Below are 21,914 nucleotides of genomic sequence, written 5' to 3'. Positions count from 1 at the left end.
TGCTGCGTTGGCTGGAGTGCACAGGCACTAATAACAGTAACAATAGTTCGACACGTTTGTCAATACCACTGTGGCCTTAAAAGGGAAAATACATGATAGCCGACGTTTCGGGCCGTGGTCCTTATTCATAGCACATAAAAATAATTTCCTCTTCAGGCAGTGGTATTGATGACTGTTGATTGTGCTCATTGATATAGACTTGATTACGCACAGTCCAGAAATATTGTACGTAGTAGATTAGTACGAGAATGCCAATTCGGTTTCTTTACACGCGTGGCCTGAAGTTGATCCTTTTTTATTTTTCCTTTCCAAAAGTATTTTATTGAACAAACGATTCCGGTACACGCACACAGGGCATGTATGGGAGATTACACCAGTATTATAGAAACAATGCGAAGTACAATGATAATTATTAGCCGACGTTTAAAATGTTGTACACGTCTGTGTGTGTCAATAAACTGTACATCCCTCGTGCCTACTTCCCTAACTCGGATAACCCACCCGGGGAAGGACGCGTAGGGGTGGGGGGCAGGGAGAGGAAAACGACAAGGGGGACGTGGAGTTGGTGGTGTGCGCGCCGCTGTTCCCGCAGTCCACCTGGTGGACATCTGGAACATGATCGAGGCGTTCCGCGAGAACGGCCTCAACGCCTTGGACGCGGGCGCGGAGGTGAGCGTGGCGCGGCTGGAGAACCTCATCGCCTCCGTGTACTACCAGCTGAACAAGCGGCTGCCCACCACCCACCAGATCCACGTGGAGCAGTCAATCAACCTGCTGCTCAACTTCATGCTCGCCGCCTACAACGGGTAGGGCGTGCTTCCTGGGCTTGTAGATCTTGTGTCAGAGGTACGATGGAAATGTACTCCTTACTATAGATCTATCTTTCGTTTAACATCTATCCATATTATTAGGAAGCCACTGGAGCTATGCAATTTTAAATCTGGATTGGAAACTAATTTCTTTAGAACTGATTTTTGTGTTTAGTTGTTCTTCTCTCCGCACCACCGATTAGCACGGTTGGTTATGTTCAGTGTGGAATAAGTTGAACATGCATCCATCCTCACCGTTAACCTGTGTCCAGCCTACATTCAAAACCAATCCTAACCACAACCTGGACCCAGCCACCATTCAGATCCATCCTCACCCTAACCTGGACCCAATCGCCATTCAAACACCATCTTATCCCCAACTCAAACACAGCTACCAATCAGGCTCCATCCTGGCCCAGCCACGATTCAATTCCTATCCTCGCCCTAGCTAGACCTAAACTCGTGTTTAGACTCTAGCCCGCTTCTAATGTGGCCACGGCCACAAATCAGACGCCATACTAACCCAAACCCAGACCCAGCCACCAATCCGACCCCATACTAACCCTGCCCTTGACCCATCCACCACTCAGACGGCTTCCCTGCAGCACCGTCGTGATGCGTGAACCCCGCTGTGTCGGCAGGGAAGGCTGCGGCAAGATGACGGTGTTTGGGGTGAAGGTGGCGCTGGCCACCATGTGTGGAGGCAAGGTCGTGGACAAGCTGCGATGTGAGTGCACACACGCACGGGCGCACGCACGGGCGCACGCACGGGCGGGGCTTGCGGTCGGGGAATTCTGCTCGAGATGGGCCCCGGGTTTCCCTTCGTGGGCGATGCTGGCGAGGGTCATTTAAGAAAAGTCGTGTCGCTGCTTGCTCTGGCTTGATGTCAAGTTGCCCGAAGCGGAGGTTGGGTTCTGCTTCGTTAATCAGTCTCTTGAGTGTTCGACCAGTAGCAGTGGATGCACCGTGCTTGTTTGTGACGCAACGCTCGCTTACGATTGACGCTCACCTTTGATCTTTGCTCACCCACGATTCACGCTCGCCTGTGTCTGCGTGCCACGTCCTCTGCATACCCCCCCGCCCCCCCACCATCACTTGCCCACCGCAGATATTTTCTCCCAGATCTCAGACTCAAATGGAGTCATGGTCCTGAACAAGTTCGATCAGTACCTGCATGAGGTCCTCAAGCTGCCCACGGCCGTCTTCGAAGGGCCTTCCTTCGGCTACACGGAGCAGGCTGCCCGCTCGTGCTTCCCACACCAGGCAGGCCCGCACACTGCGACAGCCTCTCCAGCACCGGCCTGCACAGCGATCACCTCTACACAACCAGTCTGCACTGTGACAGCCTCTCATCCAGCTTGCACACAGACAACCTGTCTTGTACAGCATACGCACTGGCACCCTGTCTCTTACAGCTTGCACCCTGACAACCTGTCTTGTACAGCATACACACTGGCACCCTGTCTCTTACAACATGCACCCTGACAACCTGTCTTGTACAGCATACACACTGGCACCCTGTCTCTTACAACATGCGCCCTGACAGCCTGTCTCTTACAACATACACACTGGCATCCTGCTTCTTAGAGAGCCTGCACACTGACAGAGTTTCTTCGAATACAAAGACAAAGAGCCTCCGTATAGCCTGAACAGACTGTTGGGGAAAGTACGGCTAGTGAGCACCTAATGAAGCTGGGAACGGCACACGAAGGGGTGGGTGGCCAACACTATGCACGGCCGCCTTTGTCTCTCCAGTGGTGATGTTTACACACCACACCAGGTACTCAATTGAGGCTGAGTCGACCTAGGGTAGGCCCGGGACCGCATCAGATAATCGTCACTGGTGTTGGCCGTGAGCGAGAATGGAACCCGGGTCGCCGGGTTCGTAGCGCAGCGCTAACCGCTAGACTGGCGCACACCACACACTCGCACATGCAGTGAAATGTTTATCTTACAGCTGTAACAGATAGTTTGTAGCTTGGTTGTTATTTCTTTCAAGTTTACTTTTTGTGATGTACAAAGATGTGTTGCTAACGCGGCTCGCGGTCGAGTGCGCCGACTGCCGCTGTTGTGCGGCACCGGTTCTCCGCCTTTTAAACAACACGTGTGTGAATCTCCTGGACAGCCACAGGGAGGCAGTGTTGTTTTCAGAATGGTTCCTGTTGGAAGCTCAATATTAAAAAAAAAAGTTTCTTCCCAGCCGCTGCTGGCCTCTTGAACAAGGCCAAGGGCTTACACTGACTTGAACATTTTATCTACAAAATGACACCTTGCCATATTTACACTATGTTACCCTATTTGTATTTTTTGTAGTTTTAGATTGTATCTTATAGCTACTTTACATTAAGATTTAAGATTCCTATATGTTGAATGTATGCACCTTCCTGCCAAAGTAAATTCCTTGTCTGTGCGAACTTTCATGGCGAATAAAACCCTTTCTGATTCTGATTAATAGACTGGTGGTTCCCAGCGTTTCTGGACCCCGCATAATCACTGTCAAGCCTCAAAACAGTTTTTCCTGCGCCGCTATGCAAATGTTTTATGATATGTATGTTGAACTTCTTTCTCGCCGCCCTTCTCGACCGCACCACCCACCCCCCGCCGGGTTTTTTTTTCCACTGCAGAAGAAAGTGACGCTCAACGTGTTTCTGGACGCGCTCATGTCGGACCCGCCGCCGCAGATCCTCATCTGGCTGCCTCTCATGCACCGCCTGGCCAACGTGGAGAACGGTGCGTTGTGGAGTCCCCTGGGGTGCTACACCCCCCCCTCCCCCCCCCCCCCCCCCACCTTGCGCTCGGGTGAAATGTGCAACTGTGCATGGAGTGGCACGAAGGAGATGGCGGCTGTGAAAAAGAGCTTAACAGCTCATGGGATTCCTCCAGTATGAATAAAGATTCTGATTTGTCGAAACGGTGATATGGCCACGTTCTGGGCACTCATGTGAGTCGCTTGTCTGGACAAGGCTGGGAGTACGACATGCACGCACACCATGATGGGAGTCCTTCCTGTTTGTGAGCAGCACACCTTTGTGTCCTGTTAAATCTAAATATGTTTTTCAGTCTACACAAATCTTCCTGTTGCGATGGGTTATTTCGAAATGTGGAGTAGTAAAACGACGCATCGATTCTTAATGGCAATTACTCAGTTCAGTGGAATGCTGCCATGATGTAACGGTTAGCGCACCGCAGAATAACCCAGCAGTATAAATGGCTACGACACAGATCAGTCGATCGCCAGGTTGCGTATGGTGGGGTAAAGTGTGGGCACTCCCACCTCTTCCAAGACGTCCAACCAGCGTGGAAGAGTAGGCCAAATATACCTTCTAGACGAGGAGCTCTCTAGAGCATTCTCAAGTGGGCAGGATTTTCATTCAGCAGTGGCGAGACAAAACCACTTCGCCGGACAGCAGTGGCTATGCACGTGGCCTGTAATCCAGCACTGTGGAGGCAGCGAGGGTTCGTGGATTGCACAAATGTTGTGAAACCCTCCCGTGGGCATATGAGGCGTCAGTATCCTGGCTCGCCAGGAGAAGGATGTAAAGAAAGTGAACTAATCGCCATTTGTTTCCATCCGTATGGGGATAGCGGTGTCCCCCTCGCACATACGGGTTTACCCGGGCACTTCGTTTCCCTCCCAGGTGTATAAACACTTATTTATTCGCTGATAACATCTTGAAAAAAAACATTTGTAGGACCCTCCTAAAAAAGTGTCTTTCCTGGATAAATAAGTAACGATTACAATATTTTTGTTATAACGTTATTTACCGTGGTCACACAAAGTCGACTGAGCGGGGGTTCGTGTCGTGCGGGCGCGCAGTGTTCCACCCGGTGGAGTGCTCGTTCTGCCACAGCGAGAGCATGCTGGGCTTCCGCTACCGCTGCCAGCAGTGCCACAGCTACCAGCTGTGCCAGGACTGCTTCTGGAGGGGCCAGGCGAGCAGCACCCACTCGAACCAGCACCAGATGAAGGAGTACACCTCGTGGGTATGTGCAGCCAGCGCCAACGCACACACACACACACACACGTGTGGTGTTTTCACACGCGTGTAAAAGACAAAGATCCCCTGCATAGCCTGAACAGACTGTTTTGGCAAGTGCTGTTAGCGAGCACCAGGTGAGGGGTGGGTCGCCAACACCACACCGGGCCGCCTTTGTCTCCCGGGCGCTGATGTTTTACACACTGCACCAGGTGCTCATTTAAGGCTAAGCAGACCTACCTAGGGGAAGGGCTCGGACCGGTTCTAATATTCTCTGCTGTTATTGGTCATAGGCAGGAATAAGACTCGGGTCGCCGGGTTCGCAGTGCAGTGCGCCAACCGCTACACCACGCACACACGCGCACATGCGCATGCATTCCACAAGCACCACGTGAAGGAGGAGTACAGGTGACTCATACGAGCACACACACACGCACACTGATGTGTTGAGCAGTGTTCGATGTGTGCATGGGTTGGCCCATTTATAGATGGCCCACTAAAATAGTGCCGATAAATTATAGAGAGCTTAGCGTCCTATACGAAAGTCTCTGTGTCTCTCGCCAATTTTAATGCAACTTATTAAACCTTTTATATAAAAAAAAAACTCTCCTGTAAGATATAGAGCCAGCGCTCGTACAATATTCAGTCACCTGCAGAGAAGAAAGTTACAGGGACAGCGTGAATCATCATTGTGGCGGTGATACGGCCCAGCGGTAGCGCGTTCGCTGCTCGTTGCAGGTGTTCGCGATTTGAATCCGGCAGGTCGTCCTGGTTACTACTGCCGGTGTATTGACCGTAAAATACTGCCCGCCGTTTGCTGCACAGCGGACGTTAAATATACCGTGACAACGTCCGAAATGAGTAGGCCATTGTGTGCCATGCGTCATGGTCAAAATTTGCCCCAGTTTGAAAAATTACAACAGCACATTACTCAGATTTGCACTCTCGCAGCATTAAAGCGAGCACCACATAAATGCAAAGGTTGTTATTACATTTAACTCGTAGATTTTCACATTCAATATAACGATCTGAAAAGTACTTTTTGGGTTTGGCCATGGAATTATTATTATTATTATATTTGATGATTATTATCTATAAATGGATTGCACTGTATTTTTGTTATGTGCTCCCGGACCCACGCTAACCTTTCCTCGCTTCCTCCTCCTTCCACCTCCCATCTCGCCCCCTTCCCCACCACGTCCCCGTAGAAATCCCCGGCGAAGAAACTGACTCGTGCTCTGAGTAAATCTTTGGGCTGCGTGCCGAGCCGCGAGCCCGCACACCCCATGTACCCCGACCAGCCCGAGAAGCCCCTTGACCTCTCCCACATCGTGTGAGTATAGCCGGACTTGACACACCCCCCCCCTCCTCTCTTCCTGACACCGGGGGGCCGCCAAGGGTTGCCGCGATATTGTTCTTCACGACGATGCCAGATATCACGGTTCACAATGGCATTATCAGATTGTTAACAGTGATGAGTTTCGTACTTGAAAATTTTGCAATTTGTATTATTAAGGAGGGTTTTTAATCTTTTTGTTGCGTTTTACAAATTGTATTTGTCGTAATATTTAGCTTTACATATGCTTGTCATTCAGTCACATTGCATCTCACAAACGCTGTGGAATCACAGACAAGCCGGAAGGCAACCGGGCAGTGAACCGGTGTCAACAATTGCCCAAGCCCTGCAGCCCTCTATATTGTAGGAAGGTGTTTTTAGCCATTTATTGAGTGATTATACATTATGTACATGACGTGTATTCGTACTAATAATAGTGATGTCACCCACTGCCACATGGACACCACTTTTATTGGGAAAGCGCGGAGTGACGTATCATCTTAAGTGACGTCATACTTTCACATTGACCCAAGCCAACCTTTTTTTCCGATCGGAAATTCATATCTAGGCCCAATTTTGATATTTTTCAGATTAATATAAAATCAGGAACATCCCTAGCTTGTAATTGTATTTCATGTTTTTAAAGAATATTTTTTTCTGCTTTCGCTGTACATCCAGCACTGAATAATTTGCTTAAAAGTTATTCAACTACAGTCCACTCAACTCCAGCCTTCCATATGTCTTGCAAATAATTACCATTTCTCGGACTTAGAATGCACACGCTGCCAGTAACACTGAATATAAATAAATAACTTGTTAAATGACCCACGGCAATTATGGCGTTACACAATAGCCACGCAGTCAATGAGTCAGAAACACATTTTGCCGAGCGATAATTTAATCGACAATAGCTGTCTCATTCACAACTGTAATCATTGCATTTGTTATTTCGTATATAATTTGCCACGAATAAAACATTAAAGAAAAAGAAAATGAACAACAAAAATTGCGGTTCACGACGGTATTTTGCAAAACGGACGGTGCATCTCCCTGGATCTTATGCCGTACGATGTATCGGGAGTATCGCTGTTTCGTGGCACCCTGGAAACCAGCCACCTACTCCTCTCCCTCCTGGATCTCACGGTTGTTTTTCTCACATCTGTCTGTTACCATTCCTGTTGAGAGATTTTCGGTGATTGTGTTGCCCGTGACTGACATGCTGCCCTGTGTGGTGGTGGTGTGATGCGTACCGGCAAGGTCATGCCAAATATCGCAATGTAGCTGGAGGGTGTTACTCTATGTATGTATGCACGTTGAACTTCTTTTGCACTGTACCTACCCAACCGTGCTAATCTGAGGTGCGGAAATACATTACTGTACAGTGATGATGTTGCCACAGCGGTGATGATAGGTGTGTTTTGTGAGGCTTCGATTCTCTTGATGCTTTCGATATATAGTTGCTATATACATCAGAGATGTTCACACTGGATAATCCCCGTTGCACAAGGCCATTGTGGAAAACAGAAGTAGATTTCATCCTTGTTACGGGATCATGCAATCCTAAATAATGACAGGTTTCTTACCAAGCCACTGCTATTATCTAATCATTTCCTATATCGATGTATATAGTGCCTTAGCGCAAGGCCCTTTACAATAACAATAAAATTGTACATTAGATGACAATGGTTAAAATAAAGAGTGGGATTATTAAACACGGTGGTGTAGCTGTGGTGACATTAAGGAGCACAGGTGGGAGTGGTTAAGTGATGGGTTGGGGTAGGGGGTAGTGCTTGATGAAGACCACCTACGGAGTGTAAGTCATGTGGGTAGTTTGACCATTCTTCACCGTGCTGATTAGTGCGGGTCGATAAAGGGGATGATGCTCAGGACCGGTTCATACATCACTCGCCATGAACCCAGGAGCGCCGGGTTTGTTGCGCAATGCACCAACCAACTGCCACCACCAGCCCCGGCTATCTTGGCAATACCTGCTGGTAATCACGTGAGCAAATTGGCTGGCACTGTGGTCAAGACTTCTCCATGGGCTTCCACATTTCACATGGCCCAATGAATTTCAGGCCCTTCCCCCCCCCCCCCCCGAAACAAGGATGGGGAATATTTTCATTCCCAGGTGGGGACTGGGGTTATTAAGCGAGATTTGACTCGCCCGAGTGCAAAACAGTTTACAGAAAGAATCGACGTAATTTTTTTCAAGGTGAAATGGTTGAAACACGCGGACGTTGCTCATTTCGCATGTGGGCGAGCGCGGGAAAAATCGTCTTTCCTGTCCTCCTTTTTCTTCTTCTCCTTCTTCGCATGAATAATTTGCCTTTGTTGCTGCAGTTGAGACAGAGAGGTCGGTCCGTGGCTGTCCGTCGTGTGGCTAAATGCAGATGGGCACAATCCGGTTCACTGCTTAATTTGCGAACTGTAGAACCTTCGCGATGCTTTGTGCATCAGCATTCGCATTCGTGCTGCGCCCGCAACCCCCTTTGCGCGCTTGAGTACGAGCGATATCAAATCAGAATTCCTTCTTGCCAAACAACACAATACAAACACAATACAAACAGCACGATTCTGTTTGTTTCTTTGTTTACAGGGTGATTCGATCAATCGCTGTGATTCTGGATCACGATTCGATGAAAGATTATATTCGTTTTTACACGCTTTCCAACAAACGTTAAAAGTGTCCGTTGCATGAGCTCTCTCCGTCGGTCTGTAACGAGGGCGCACGAATAACTCCCGTGCAGATGATCCAATGTGAGCTAAAACTGTAGCATTACTGGTGTTGTGTCGTTGCTCTTTGGGGGAGGTACCCAGTTAATAACGATTAAAACCGATGGAATAGTTGCCTAAAGCTTGGAGGCACAAAGCAGCAAACATTTTTACGATTTGTAAAATGTGCAAACGTTTGTCTGGCCCTGACAGCTCTGCATCCCCGCCTTCATACTGCTAATAAAATGCTTCCAAAGACGAACTCGATTTGGACTAGTGTCACACGGACCCATGGCGTATACACGATTTTTCATTGCTTGTTTTGCCATAATAGTGCGGCGAATGGTAGCGCCTCCGGTGACTGCAACGGTGACTCAAACCGATTACGAACAGCATACACAACTCTAAATGCATTCATTTTCACGCACACACTATTTCAGCCGGGCCAGGTTTATGTCACGTTGGCACTGTGGATGACCGGCCCTCTGTCCACCTGGCATGTTGCCTCGTGCATGTCATTGCCTGCGGCTGTTTAAACAGATCCAGGGCTGAATTAGGGCTTTGTTTGTTTTGGAGCGGTTGGGCACAGCGGTTCGCCCGCTGCACGCTACGGAAGGCGGCAATCCGAGTTCGATTCCCGGCCATCGCTAACGTGCAAGTAATAATAATCATGGTAATTTTAACTTGCCAAGCGCCGCACAGCATTCGCTCTCGACGAGAGAGAATGACTCGAGAGGATCGAGGAGGAACCACAGATGAGCGGGAAGGCGGCGGCCACACAGTCAGCCGGTGCTAGCCATTGCCCAAGCTCCGCTGTCCTCTGTATATTAAGATGTTATTGGCCAATGAATGATGAGTGTTTTACACGTGGGAGGAAACCGGAGCAGCCTCAGGAATCCCACACGTGCCAGGAGGAAACACTGTAGTCTATCCAGGACAGTCCACATTTTTGCTGAACTGTCTTCTCCTGACCAGCCAGGGTATGGCACTACCTCGACACCTACGGGAAGGGAATTTCACAACATGTTGTGCGGTGATCCATCAACCCTTACTGCCACCAGGGTGCTCAATTTCAGGCGTGTTCCACCATTGCTGCAGTGTGGTGAAGTATGGTAATCGCCATGGCGTGGATAGGCATTCATCCATTGGTGGATTGAGAATGGATGTAATGTATTGTATTATGTTTTGTGCTTTGCTTGTAACCAAATCACCCAGAATGCCCTCCGTCTCATCAGTCTTCTCAGAAGTGAAGCATGGTTGAGCCCGGATAGCGTTTGGATGGGCGACCTCCGTGCTGTAGGATGGCCCTCCCTTTCTTCACTAACTTGTACTCACCAGTGTGGGAAAGTGTGGTCTTATAACCTCCATGACCCGCACGATGTGGGGAGGCCCCATCCAGCAGTGGATTGGCAGAAATGGCTGTACATGTACCTGCTGTACGTGTGCTATTGCGTAGTTCCCTATGGCTGTGGTGTTAGGTGCAGTGCCCTCCAACAGGTAAACATTTGAACCAACATTTATATAGATAAAGGTAAAAGTGGAGTCCTGCGATTGCTTGCTCACGCCATTGCTGGCAGCCAGGCCTCCTATCTTGGGAGTTCCTCCGAGCCTCTCTAGAGCCCGACTCTTCTCTGCTGGAAGAGCTGGGAGTACCGACGCTGTACCCCACCACACGTGAGCTGCCAATCAACTGCCGAGTGGACAGAGGTGGCAGTGGTGGATTTAAGAGACTTGCCCCATTGTTGCAACTGTCGCACCGGGAACATTATTTTTATTCCTATTCATCTATAACTGACGGCTTAATCTGCATGCTGCTGCTGTCGGCTGCGGTTAATTTAGACAATAGGTTGCCATGTGCACAAGGGGTTAATGAAGGTTGCGAAACGGATGGCCATGTGACCGGCAGGGATGTTGAGCGTGCTCCTTGAAATGGCGAAATGTCAGCAGCCATGTGGTCGCCCACCACTCATGCCCTGGCGCCTACGTGACCGCGGATCCGCTGCTTCCTGCACGCTTCCTCGATTTAAAGCAGCAAGCAGCAGCAGCAGCAGCCGCCACCGTCTGTGTCCTGGAGTGCTGCAGCGATTGTTCTCTTTTTGTGAACGAAATGTTTTCAAATTCATGGTGATTTCATTAATCAAATGAGCACTGTGGGGGTGCTCATCTCCTCTTTTAATAGCTCCCGAGCCAGTGGTGGAAATCCCACATTCCTTTGGTGGGGTCGAGTCTCCCCATAGGGGACAGGCACTGTCGGCTTCCCCACAAAGTGCTACACATTTGTCGACCCCCGGAGGGATGATGGGGCTGAGTCAAACCCCCAACCAGGATTTGGACTCGCAACCCTTCCGGTCGCGAACCGCTCGCTCGACCGCCGAGCCACCTGGGCAGATACAAAATTAGCGCCGATAATATTCATAGACGAAGTGTTTAGTTATTTTATATATTTCGGTCGACGTTCATCGTCAGTGGACGAATATCACCAACGTGATGATGACTACGACTTCAGCCTACCAAAGATCCAAGCACGCGACTGGCAATGACAAGATGAAATTAACGAGCCTGAATGAAGATGGCGATTAAGACAATTTAGAAACGTTATTAGAGACTGCAGTGCACTGAGGCAAACCAAAAATGGTAATTGGCTATATATGTTATAAAAAAGATTTATTGAGCTCACCGATTGTTTTTGCCTGATATTGTACGGGTGTCGGGCATCTTACTGATTTTCCACTGCAAGCTATTTCCCTTCTTCTCACACATGCCAGGCTGGGTACGTACCGACAAGGCTTTAGAATAAACCCTCCTGTTCAGTACGGTGGTTCTTGGTGCACTACGCCATTACCATGGTGACCCGAGTTCGATTCCTGGCCACGGCTAACATCAGTGGGGAACGCCGTCTGAATGGGTGACGGGGTGTTACCCTCTTCCACAATCCCGCACCGACCAAAGTAAGTGAAGTATGGTCAAATGACTCCCGTGACCGAGATGGCATGGAGAGGCCCTCATCCAAGAATGGATTGACAAAAGACTGAATAGTCACAAGTAGAGGAGGCCCGTAAAGGATCCTAATGGGCAGTTGGAGGCAGTCGCCCCCTCCAAAAACAACGGAGGGCAGAGGAGTAATGCTCACAATAACGAGCAGAGCGCCGGGCGGCTAAAACAGAGCATGTTTGCACAGTAGGGAGCACAGGTGGTGCATCTGCCAGTCATCTTAGTCAATCAACCCATAAACACCTGGGTTTGTCCTTTGACCTCCTGCAAGCGAGCCTTTGTGACTTCACATGGCCTCAAAGTTTCCTTAGCTTGGCATAAGCGCTGTGGTGATGTCACCGCCACTAAGTGACGTATGGCGGTATGTCGTCGTGAATATTTGGGAGCACCTGGCGCTCGCTAACAACACTTTTCCCTGCAGCCTGTGTAGCTACATGGTAGCAGGGGGATCCTTGTCTTAGTTGCCATCGCACCCCGAGTGGAGTTGTAACGACCGGTCTCCCACGCCGCCGCCGCTGTGTGGCACCGCCGCGCCGTCCGCTCCTGGCGCTCCCGGCTGCCACCATTTCCGCGCGTCACTTATTTCAGCGCCGAGATTGGTTATCCTCTGGCTATGGCCTTGCGTTTGACGAGATCGTGCAGGACCCCGTGCGAGAACAAAGTGGGGGCGTGGGGTGGGGGGCGGATTGCATCGCCGGGGTCGGCGCTAACACGGCACTGCTTGCGCGCCGCTGGGCGCGAGAGAGACGGAGCAGCGTTTTACGCTCGGCGTGTCGCTCACATCGACTCTTGCTTTCGCCCAACACGCGCGTCGAGCCGCGGCGCTTGGCAATGGATTGTTAACGGTGAAGGAAATTGACGAGCAAAATTGTGTTTTAGTGCTACCTTGAGGTCAATGGGGCGGACGAACCTGCACATAAGAACGAGTAAAAAAAAAAATCAACAATACAAATGAAGAACACGACGGCCAGTCAGGACGGCCAGTTTTATTATCCCACTACCTTGAGGATATTCGATTTATACTGAATTGTATCGACTTTGGTTATTAAATGCGTTGGTTGTGATTGTGTTTTTACACTTTCTTTCAATATTATTGTTACATTCGTAATCACAGCATAATTAAAATTCTCGCGTCTCGGCACTGATCGCTTCCCGCTTGCCACGGCCGTGCAGTGCTCCCCCACGGCAGACTCTCTCCCCTTAAACAAAAAAACGTTTCACGCCCGTTTTTTTCTTAACCATATGTGCCGGCGATTAGAATTTTCACGTACAACAACCAGGAGTCAGGAGCTTTCACGCGATAAGTTCTATTTGTGGATAATAATGTGTGGGCGACAGAGATCGGGGTACAGACAAATAGGTTCCCCGAGCGAATATATAATTTGTCTCGCTGCGAGGGACAACTTGACCGAGACAATTTCAACCGAGAAGATGGATTCTGGCTTAGCAATCGTTGGAAGGATTTGATAAACCATTTCGGGTCTTAATTGATTGTTCACGCTTACGGTGGCTTTCAGGCCGCATCCATTATTTTCGTCTCCCCCCTCCTCTTTTCTGGACATAGATGGACTCGTCCATCTGAATAACTACCAAATCTCTCTCCGTGGTGCTAACGTAAAAAAAAAAACGCCACTTTTTTCAAACTTTCTTGCTGTGGTTTTCACACCTAATGATGATTGCTTGTGTTGCAGTCGAAACGTCGTGAGAATTTTATTGTTTTATATTTGTATTATTTTATATTGTTTCCCTTCTACGTGACTTTACCGAAAGAACCAAGATACAAGATAGTATTGATGTGATTATTTGAATTGGATCGTGAGCCCGACTTGCTGCTCCGTGCCACTGCGTAGCTTTTCGCGGTTTTGCTGCTGCAACAGCCCTCCGACGCGCCACCGCCTCTTACCCGCGCGTGCCGCGGAGTTGTTCGGTGCAACGTTTTCGCTGCCCGTGCTTCCGCCACGTGGAGCGAAACGTCGGACAACGCGCCGAACCAACGCCGCGGCGCGACCCAGAGAAACGCGTCGGGAGAGCTACGTGGATCGTGCGTCATGCGCAGCCTTACTCCGGCTTGCTGAGCCTCAGTGGGCGCATGTGAATCAAGGCTTCGTTCATTTCTGCCGCTTTGCATGCGGCTCTGGGGAGCAATGGCTTTAACATCATCTTAGTTTAGCCGTTTGACCTTGGGCAGTACCGTAATTTGTACGAGCGGTTATTTGGTACACTTGTAACGACATGCCGTTGGCTATTAGAACAAAACGGGTTTTAATCGTTCTTACCTTTCCTTGTGCTGAATCGGTGTGTTCTTGTTCATTTGTTATAGGAACAACCTGATATCAAACAAAGAGAGGACCACAGCGAATTAATTATTTGCAGATTGCCTGTCCAACAGAAAAAGAAACCGGCATGGAGTCGGGATACAGACTAAAATGCAGCCGACAAAAGTCGTAAACGAAGAATCGCAGGGGACGTGGGAAGAAAGTGAGTTGCGATTGTTGTGATGGGAGAAGAGGTGGTGGTGGTGGTGGCGGCGTGATTGTTCAGAGCTCTCCCGGCAGCAAATCCTGCAAGCCCTGGGGATTGTATTTAAAATATTTATTTACGTGAGACACGCAGCTGAGATGTCACATCGGGTTTTCTCAGTGGTCCCGGAGAGCTCTCAAAGGTCAATGTGGAAGTGGTGTCGTTTGCGGTGATTTAATAGGACAAGGACTGAATAATAAATCTCGCTCTTCGTGTTCGGCAACAGCGCAGGCGACGGAGCTGTTTGAAATTTTAATTATTTTGTGTTTGGAAAAAATGCACGGCAACATCGAGCCCACTGTATAAAGGTCAAAGGCTCGGGCTGCAAAGTTATCACAATTAACAACACGTTCATTTAAATGTTTTGTTGCCGCTGGGATTTTATTTTATCCGTAAACGCTTTCCGCTATTAGCGGCCGCTGCTCCGCTGCTTTTTTGCGTAGCGGCGCGATGAGCGGCCCGCGGAGCGGCAAGGGGGGCAGCGAGTTGAGGTCCGGCAGTCGCCCGGTGTCGCCTCCGCCTCCTCCGCCTCCTCCGCCTCTTCCTCCTCTCCCGCTCGCATGTCCCGTCGCCATGGTGACGGGGGCCAGGCGTGAAACGCGCGCGCTGGGCTGCGCTCACGCCCAAGGATCCTCCGCGTCCTTACAGACGCGGGGGAGAGAGCAGGGCCGAGCCAGAACAGGCAGGGAGAGGAGGAGGAGGAGGAGAAGGAGAGAGGCAGAGCGAGAGAGAGAGAGAGTCGAGTGGGGAGCGTGAACGGGGGAGAGCGCGCAGTGAGAGCGCGACACATCACGTGACTTTATCACTATTCCAGAGCCAAAACCTCCTGCTCGCTCGCCGAAGCTGGCTTTTCCACGGGGGCTATCGCCATCGTCACCGACACTCCACATCCTCTCGGCCCAGCTGCGTTTATTCTCTCCCGCCGTTTAAACCTTTACATTTATTTTCCTCGATGCCGCTCCTTTGTGGCGCCCGTGCCGTCTAGCGAACGCTTTGCGTCCAAGTGGCGGACCACGCGGAGGAGCGATTTGCGTCATACCTGATCGAGCGCGGTGCGCTCTATGCCAAAACTGCTCCTCGCCTTTGTACCGAGGTCGCTGGAGCAGAGAGGTACCACGTCGCGTTTCTCGCTGCGCGCGTAACCGTTGGGAGCCTGTGAGTGGCGGCGGCGGCGGCGGCGGCGGTGCCGTGGATTTAGCAGTGAAGCGTGCTCGTCCCTTTTGATTCTGGCGCTGCCGTCACCGAGCCTGCCTGAGCGCAGTCGTGTTTGCGGCAGGGTCGCGTCGGGACGGAAATGATGGCAAAGGCTGAGCTCTCAGTAAGCTAATTGGCAATTAGCTCTTCATCATCATCGCTATTCATGGTTTTGTATGTACAGGCTCGAGCGCTGGGGGATTTCCTCATTAAAGCACAGTACGGTTGTGGGTTGTTTTTTTTTTTCCCTGTAAAATTTATGTCGGGCACCACGTGAGCTCCGCAACCAAAACTTAGTAGCAGCGCTCTGTACATTGCTGGCATTTGTCATGGCAGACGATCATCCTGCAGAGACTGGGTGCAGGGCGCGGGAAGGGTCGCAGTGCCGTTTGTACGGGGGCTGTTTTAGCTGCTGTGCTGTGCGGGTAGAGGATGACGCACGGTGCCCGCGATGCTTGAAGTGGCAGGGGCCACGGCAACTCTTTGCGTACAGCATCCCGTATGAAGTTCCTCTTAACCCTTCCCTCCGATTCCGTTCAGATGATGGACGTGCGCGTAGTCGTACGTTTTCGGAACAGAATTGCCAAAGGCAGTGCGGGAGGGCGTGTGGCACAGTTTGGCGGCAGCTGTAATAGAGTGCGGTCGCGTCGCTACGGTTCCCTGCGGTGAGTACAGTGTCTTCAAACACAGCGGCGCTGCTACGCCTCTCAATACAATTAACACTGACTGGTTGCGCGTTCTGGGATTCGGCGGCGAATGGGACCCCAACCCTGCAACTTGCAGATGTCTCGGAACGGGAAAGTGTGAAGGTGCTATTCGTAACTTCGCGGTCAACGGCACGACCGCAACCACGCTCGGCAGGCGAATAGCAGCCCACGCGTTCTCGTAATAGCGGCACACGTGACTGGCTTTCTCATTCAGTTCGGCAAAGTTTCTCGTTGGGCAGAACGCCAAGATGCAGTCGAGCAACTGGACGCGCGCCGTCTTGCAGCGGGGCGCGCGCTCGCGAGGTCGTTCCGTGATTGAATTAGCAAAGAGCTACGTGGCCCCTTGAGCCATTTGAAGAAACCTAAATTGAAGGGCAACCTTCAGGGTGGCAGAAGACTTGGGGGCGATTGGCTGAGGCGGCGACGAGGCCGCTGACGGTCGTTGAGGCCGCTTTTGGCCCTCGCTTTCCTTCGCGTGGCCGTGAACGGGCCGAGAGGTGCAAGCACGCGTCGCTCACGCCGCTCTGTGCAATCCCGCAGGCCGGCACGTCCGCTGCCAAACAACATGAACGACAGCACCCTGGTGTCGCCCTCCATGCTGTCCTCCGGGAGCCCCACGCCCACGAAGAGGTGAGCTTCGCGATTCCCAATTCCCAGGCCCAGGAATTCTTTTTGTGCGAACGCTATCCCAGCCGTTTGGCACCCGCTTGCCACGGGCGATGGATCGCGCCTTGCTCGCGACGTTTCCGGCAGATCCGTTGGTGCGCGTTCGCTTGTGCTGTGGATTGTAGAGAGCCTTGGTGTTTTGTAGCTGTGGTGACCAGCAGCCTGATGGATTGCTGCAGTGGCCAGCCCTGACTTGACGACGTTGGTTTCAGAGGTGGACGGAGACATCACCGCCATCGCCTGTGAAACCGGAGGAGGTGTGATTGCAGGTGCAAAAGTCGGTGCCTCTGAACCCGCCAACAGCTTTGTCGGGTGGTCGTAGTTGGTGGTGGTGGCAGCCCTGACAGTTGCATTCTCCGTACTTTTTTAAATTTCAGATGCCTCTGTGGACACGAAGAGTGTCGTCACGTCTGTCTCTGTGATGCGCGTGGCCCGTGTGTCTGGAGAAGGGCCTCCATGCGAGCGGTTGGCGTTGAACGAATGCGATGGCTTTGTCCCGCGGGGCAGCGATACGAGCGAATGGTACAGATGTGGTAGGCGATGCTGTTGCTGCCACTGCCAAACACTGATATTCTCCCTCGATTCATTACACCGGTAGTGCGATTTGCTTGTGGTGTATGCCAGTGGTGGCCAAACCCCATGGCTTAAAAAGTCGCGCAGTTCATATTCGTGGAAGCAGGAGCGGCTCAGGGCACTCGCAACCTGGCGGCGGAGCCAGGCATGACTACTCCCGCACATTTTTTTTATTGAAAACTTCACAGCCAACCAGTGCCAGCGAACGAGCCGCGCGACCACCCCGCGCGACCACCCCGCGCGACCACCCCGCGCGACCACCCCACACGACCACCCCACGCGACCACACCAGTTAACTTACGTGACCCGTGCAGTGTCTTGGAACCTTCAGCCACATTCATATTTTTGCCATGTGGCTCGCAGGGTCAGGGAAATTTGGCTTCCCCTGCTGTACGCGGTACTCCCATAGTAAATTACGTTTTTTCTAAAACCTATCATTGGGAATAATCAATGATTATTGGCAGCAGCAGCTTCGTAGCACATGGGCGACGCTGTGAGGGGGCGATGCTTGCGAAAAACGGGATGCCGAGCTTCGCGATCGGCACCGCTCGGCAGCGGGAAAAAAACCCCGGCGACGGTCGAGAGCGGCCCGACGGCGCTGGGATTTCGGCGGCGTTCGTTTCCGTTCCGGCGGCTGCGCCGTCAATTCTCTCCGTGGCAGGGGGGGGCCTGGTGCTCCTGAGCGCCGAGACGACCGAGGCGACCTTCGATCGAGCGCGTAGCTCGAGGAGCTGGTCCTCGCCCAGTCGGAGGCGCATCTAACCGGGGCGGCTATCGTCAAAGATTGATGAACGAAGTGTGCGCCGCGAAAAGCCCCGCATTAATCAAACACAGCTACGGGGAAGCCCCGGCAATGTGAACACTGAGCGCATGCTCGTTCGAATCAATCACTGCCCTCTGTTGTGATTAATCCTCTACATCCCCCCCCCCCCCCCCCGATCGCTCCTGATGTGAAAGCTTCCGGACACGCAAACGCTTCGGGGAAACGCCTCGCGTTGCTCTACAGCGTGATGTGCAACCGAGGCGACGATACGATTTTCCGCACCGGCCATTTTCCCTCCGCTGCCGAGTGACGCCGACTTTAAAAAACGTTGACGGTATTTTTTGTTCCGTGGGAGCTGTCGCGACAAGAGGCCCGGGATACCGGCACGACCCACGTTATAAACGACCGCACGCTCGTCACCGCGCTCTCCGCTCGTGCGCGACCGTCGCAAATCACCATCAGCGCCGAATTTGGCAAATGTAAGCATGTGCTAATTATGGATGGAACGATTCATCACCCTTGGACCCGCTCCCCCCACCTCACTGCCCCCCCCCCCCAACCCCCACCGTGACGATTCAATGAATTGTCGCGATTCAAGAATCAATAGTTCGTTGAACGTTACAGTGAACGGCGGCACCTCTGGCGGCTGTAGAGGTCACGGAACCCATTACACCCACCGTAACCACATTGAAAGGCATTAGTTCACACGCACACACACACCCTTTGATGCATGTACGAGCGTAAGAATCAATATCAATCGATGAACTGATGCATCTTTGAAACCCGACTATCTATTCATAAATATAATAATGATCATTTACAGCCCCTTTGTCAATTCACTGCTGGACGATGGCCTCTCCATGCCGTTGTCAGTAATGGGAGATTCATTGGCCATACTTCACCACGCTGGTCAATACGGGTTGGTGATGGTGGAGAGCCCAGCACTGGGAATCAAACTTGGGCCATCGTCGTGCTCTGAACCACCATTACATTCTAACACGTACAGCCTGCGAATTATAAATTCACACGTTCAAAGTGCCGTGCGCATTATGTGAATCACGTGCACAGGCACTGTGTTGCATGTTCATTAACGATAATCGCTTCTGCATTGCACGTGGGCAGAATGATGAGAAATGAAATTCATGACAAAAGTAGTTCACGCAGCACAGCTTCTTAACAGCAGCGGTTGGGATGGAGCGATGTCATTAATTAATATAGATTCTGAAGCTCATGATGCACACATCGAATCCTGACCCGGTGTTCATTCTTATTACAAACACAGCAGCAGCTGCAGCGGTGCTCTCAGCCGCAATTATAATTACACCGTGCTTTGAAATAAATTCCGAAAGACACAACTGCAATATTCATTTATCCTCCCCCGTCCCCAGGTGTGACGGAATCGCACGTGCATGAATCGCCGTGTTTCCCCGCTTTAACACCAGAATTCGTGTGATCGGTTCCCGTCACACCCCTGCAGCAACGAGAGGCGCTACCAGTCGCGCGGTAAAAAAAAAAACTATCGGGTCAAATTTTGATTGAAAGCTTTCGTGACTGCAGGGATTCATATTCTTGGTTCTCTCGGTAAAGTCACGTAGAAGGGAAACAATAAAATAATGATAATAAAAAATAATAAAAATATAAAACAATAAAATTCTCACGACGTTTCGACTGCAACACAAGCAATCATCATCAGGTGTGAAAACCACAGCAAGCAAATTTGTGGTTTTCACACCTGATGATGATTGCTTGTGTTGCAGTCGAAACGTCGTGAGAATTCTATTGTTTTATATTTTTATTATTTTCCCTTCTACGTGACTTTACCGAAAGAACCAAGAATATAACTATCGGATCATCGTGACCCTCAATCGGTGGGCACCTTCGATTAGCACGGTTGGCTATGCACGGTGCAAAACAAGTTCTACATACACACGTACATACAAATCATCGAATCGCCACGTGGCAGGCGGGGCGAGCCGTGAATCGTTCCGTCCATAATCGGCGCGTGCGCTTAACGCCCCCCGCCGAACTCGGGCGGTGCTGGTAATTTGCGATAGTCACGCGCGAGTGGACAGTGGTGGCGGGCGCGGTTGTTTATGATATTGGTTGCGGCGTTGTTCCAGCCTCTGCGCGTGGAGTGTGGCGGGGGTGGGTGGGGGGGGTCCCCGACTCATTCTGGTCACGACTTAAGCGACGCTCGCGTTCAGTGATGCCTGCAAATGCCTTGTCCCTTTTATTGGCCGACTCTCCCCTCCTCTCCAAGGTCAGACACGTGCAGGCGAGACCTTGGAACGGACGGCAAGGCTTTCCCGGAGCTCGCCCGGCTGCGTTGCAGAGATTCACAGCACCCCCCCCCCCCCCCCACAACTTCATGTCTCTTTACCTTAATTTGCAGTTTGGACCCCGTACTGAAGACTTAATTGGTTTTCGTGTCGCGGTGTAATCAAGTGCAGGCAGTATTCCCGCAATGTTTACCTTCAGTAATTTAGAGCTGCTAATTTAGGTTATTGGTGCGCGTGTGTAAACACCACGTTATAGGTCATTTTCTTGGGTTCGGCATTTCGAGCCTCGTGTTTGGCGCACCAAAAATAAGCGCCGTCTAAAAAGAGAAGAACAACCTTTGCGTGCGCAATTTGTTCTGCACGCGCGCGCGCAAGTGTGCGCGAGCGCCTCGGACGTGCCGCAGTAGTGCCCTGGCTTAACAGCAAGGTGTGGGAGGGCTCAGGACTGTACAGACGTCGGGCTCCGGGAGGGGGTGCGGGGTTGGCTCTGGGTGATGTGGCAACAATGCGGCGAGTTGACACGGTGCGTGCCAGGTGGACGGTGCGGTGAGACGGATTGCCCTGTCATTGCTGTGCCCAGAGTGGCCGAGGTGGTGCTGACTCAGAGAGCCAGCGAGCTAGAGCAAAGCAAGGTGCTGAGTAGGGAGACCCCTCGCATGCTCAAGGGCAAGGGGTGAGTAAGCGTGACCTCTGCTGCCGCTTGCCGCCGCCTCTCCCCACCCGCCCAGCAGGGAGGTCGCTGCAGAATTTGCACGCAAGCGGTTCCCGCCGTTTTTGGGATTGCTCTTTATTTTATGGTTAACACACCTGCGGTATTAATGCACCTGCTGTCTTGAATGCGCCTGTGGTATTAACCAGGGCGGCCGCTTGGGTCTTAAACCGCGAGCCTCCGCAACGAGCGGTGAACGCGTGCCACCGCTCGGCCGAGTCGCCGCCCCAAATCGACGACCCAACGCATCGATCCAACCCTGCACTCCACGCCCCCACCCAGGAGTCGTTACTTCTTCATTAATCATCCTCCTCCATTCGATAACGGAGGGGTTCCCGCAGAGCTCGGTGGGGTTAGTTGGGCCGAGGACTCGTCCGTCGCGAGGCTGCAGGGGACCGATGCCAAACACACCTTCCTGTATTGGAGGTCGCCCCTCGAGTGTGCGCACCTGGCTGCGACTTGACGTGTTCGCGCTTGGCTCTGCACCTGTGGCTGCTGCGGCGTGCTTCCCTTGGGGGCGCTCTGTCCACCCACTTGGCTTCACCGCACGGACACCGCCGTGCCCCACGTGACTGCGTCGAGCAGCGGAGACTCGCTGGGCGTGTTGGCTGCGACTAAACCCAGCTCCGCTGGTGGTCGTCGCCGGTCATGTTCAGCTAAACCGCATCGCCCCCA

The 21,914-nt window shown here is 51.6% G+C and overlaps 1 protein-coding gene across 8 annotated transcripts in view; it reads left to right on the top strand.

The window, feature by feature from the left end:
• Positions 1 to 21,914, top strand: part of LOC116946484 (dystrobrevin beta-like) — a 79,815-nt gene that overhangs the window by 33,227 nt on the left and 24,674 nt on the right. For 5 of the 8 annotated variants that reach the window (XM_032961410.2, XM_032961409.2, XM_032961408.2 and 2 more), the window contains 8 exons: positions 593 to 806; positions 1,451 to 1,536; positions 1,918 to 2,072; positions 3,434 to 3,539; positions 4,627 to 4,793; positions 5,995 to 6,119; positions 16,790 to 16,879; positions 21,111 to 21,203. In XM_032961410.2, coding sequence (XP_032817301.2) covers positions 593 to 806; positions 1,451 to 1,536; positions 1,918 to 2,072; positions 3,434 to 3,539; positions 4,627 to 4,793; positions 5,995 to 6,119; positions 16,790 to 16,879; positions 21,111 to 21,203 — 1,036 coding nt within the window. The remainder of the gene's footprint in view (positions 1 to 592; positions 807 to 1,450; positions 1,537 to 1,917; positions 2,073 to 3,433; positions 3,540 to 4,626; positions 4,794 to 5,994; positions 6,120 to 16,789; positions 16,880 to 21,110; positions 21,204 to 21,914) is intronic. The other 3 variants (XM_032961415.2, XM_032961411.2, XM_032961412.2) reach the window with 1 other exon arrangement.

The sequence above is a fragment of the Petromyzon marinus genome, chromosome 27 (assembly GCF_048934315.1).
Source record: "Petromyzon marinus isolate PM22_M1 ecotype Great Lakes invasive population chromosome 27, UKy_Petmar_22M1.pri1.0, whole genome shotgun sequence".
Taxonomy (NCBI): domain Eukaryota; kingdom Metazoa; phylum Chordata; class Hyperoartia; order Petromyzontiformes; family Petromyzontidae; genus Petromyzon; species Petromyzon marinus.
The sequence above is the reverse complement of the archived record's forward strand: the minus strand, read 5'-3'. Positions and strand labels throughout refer to the sequence as shown.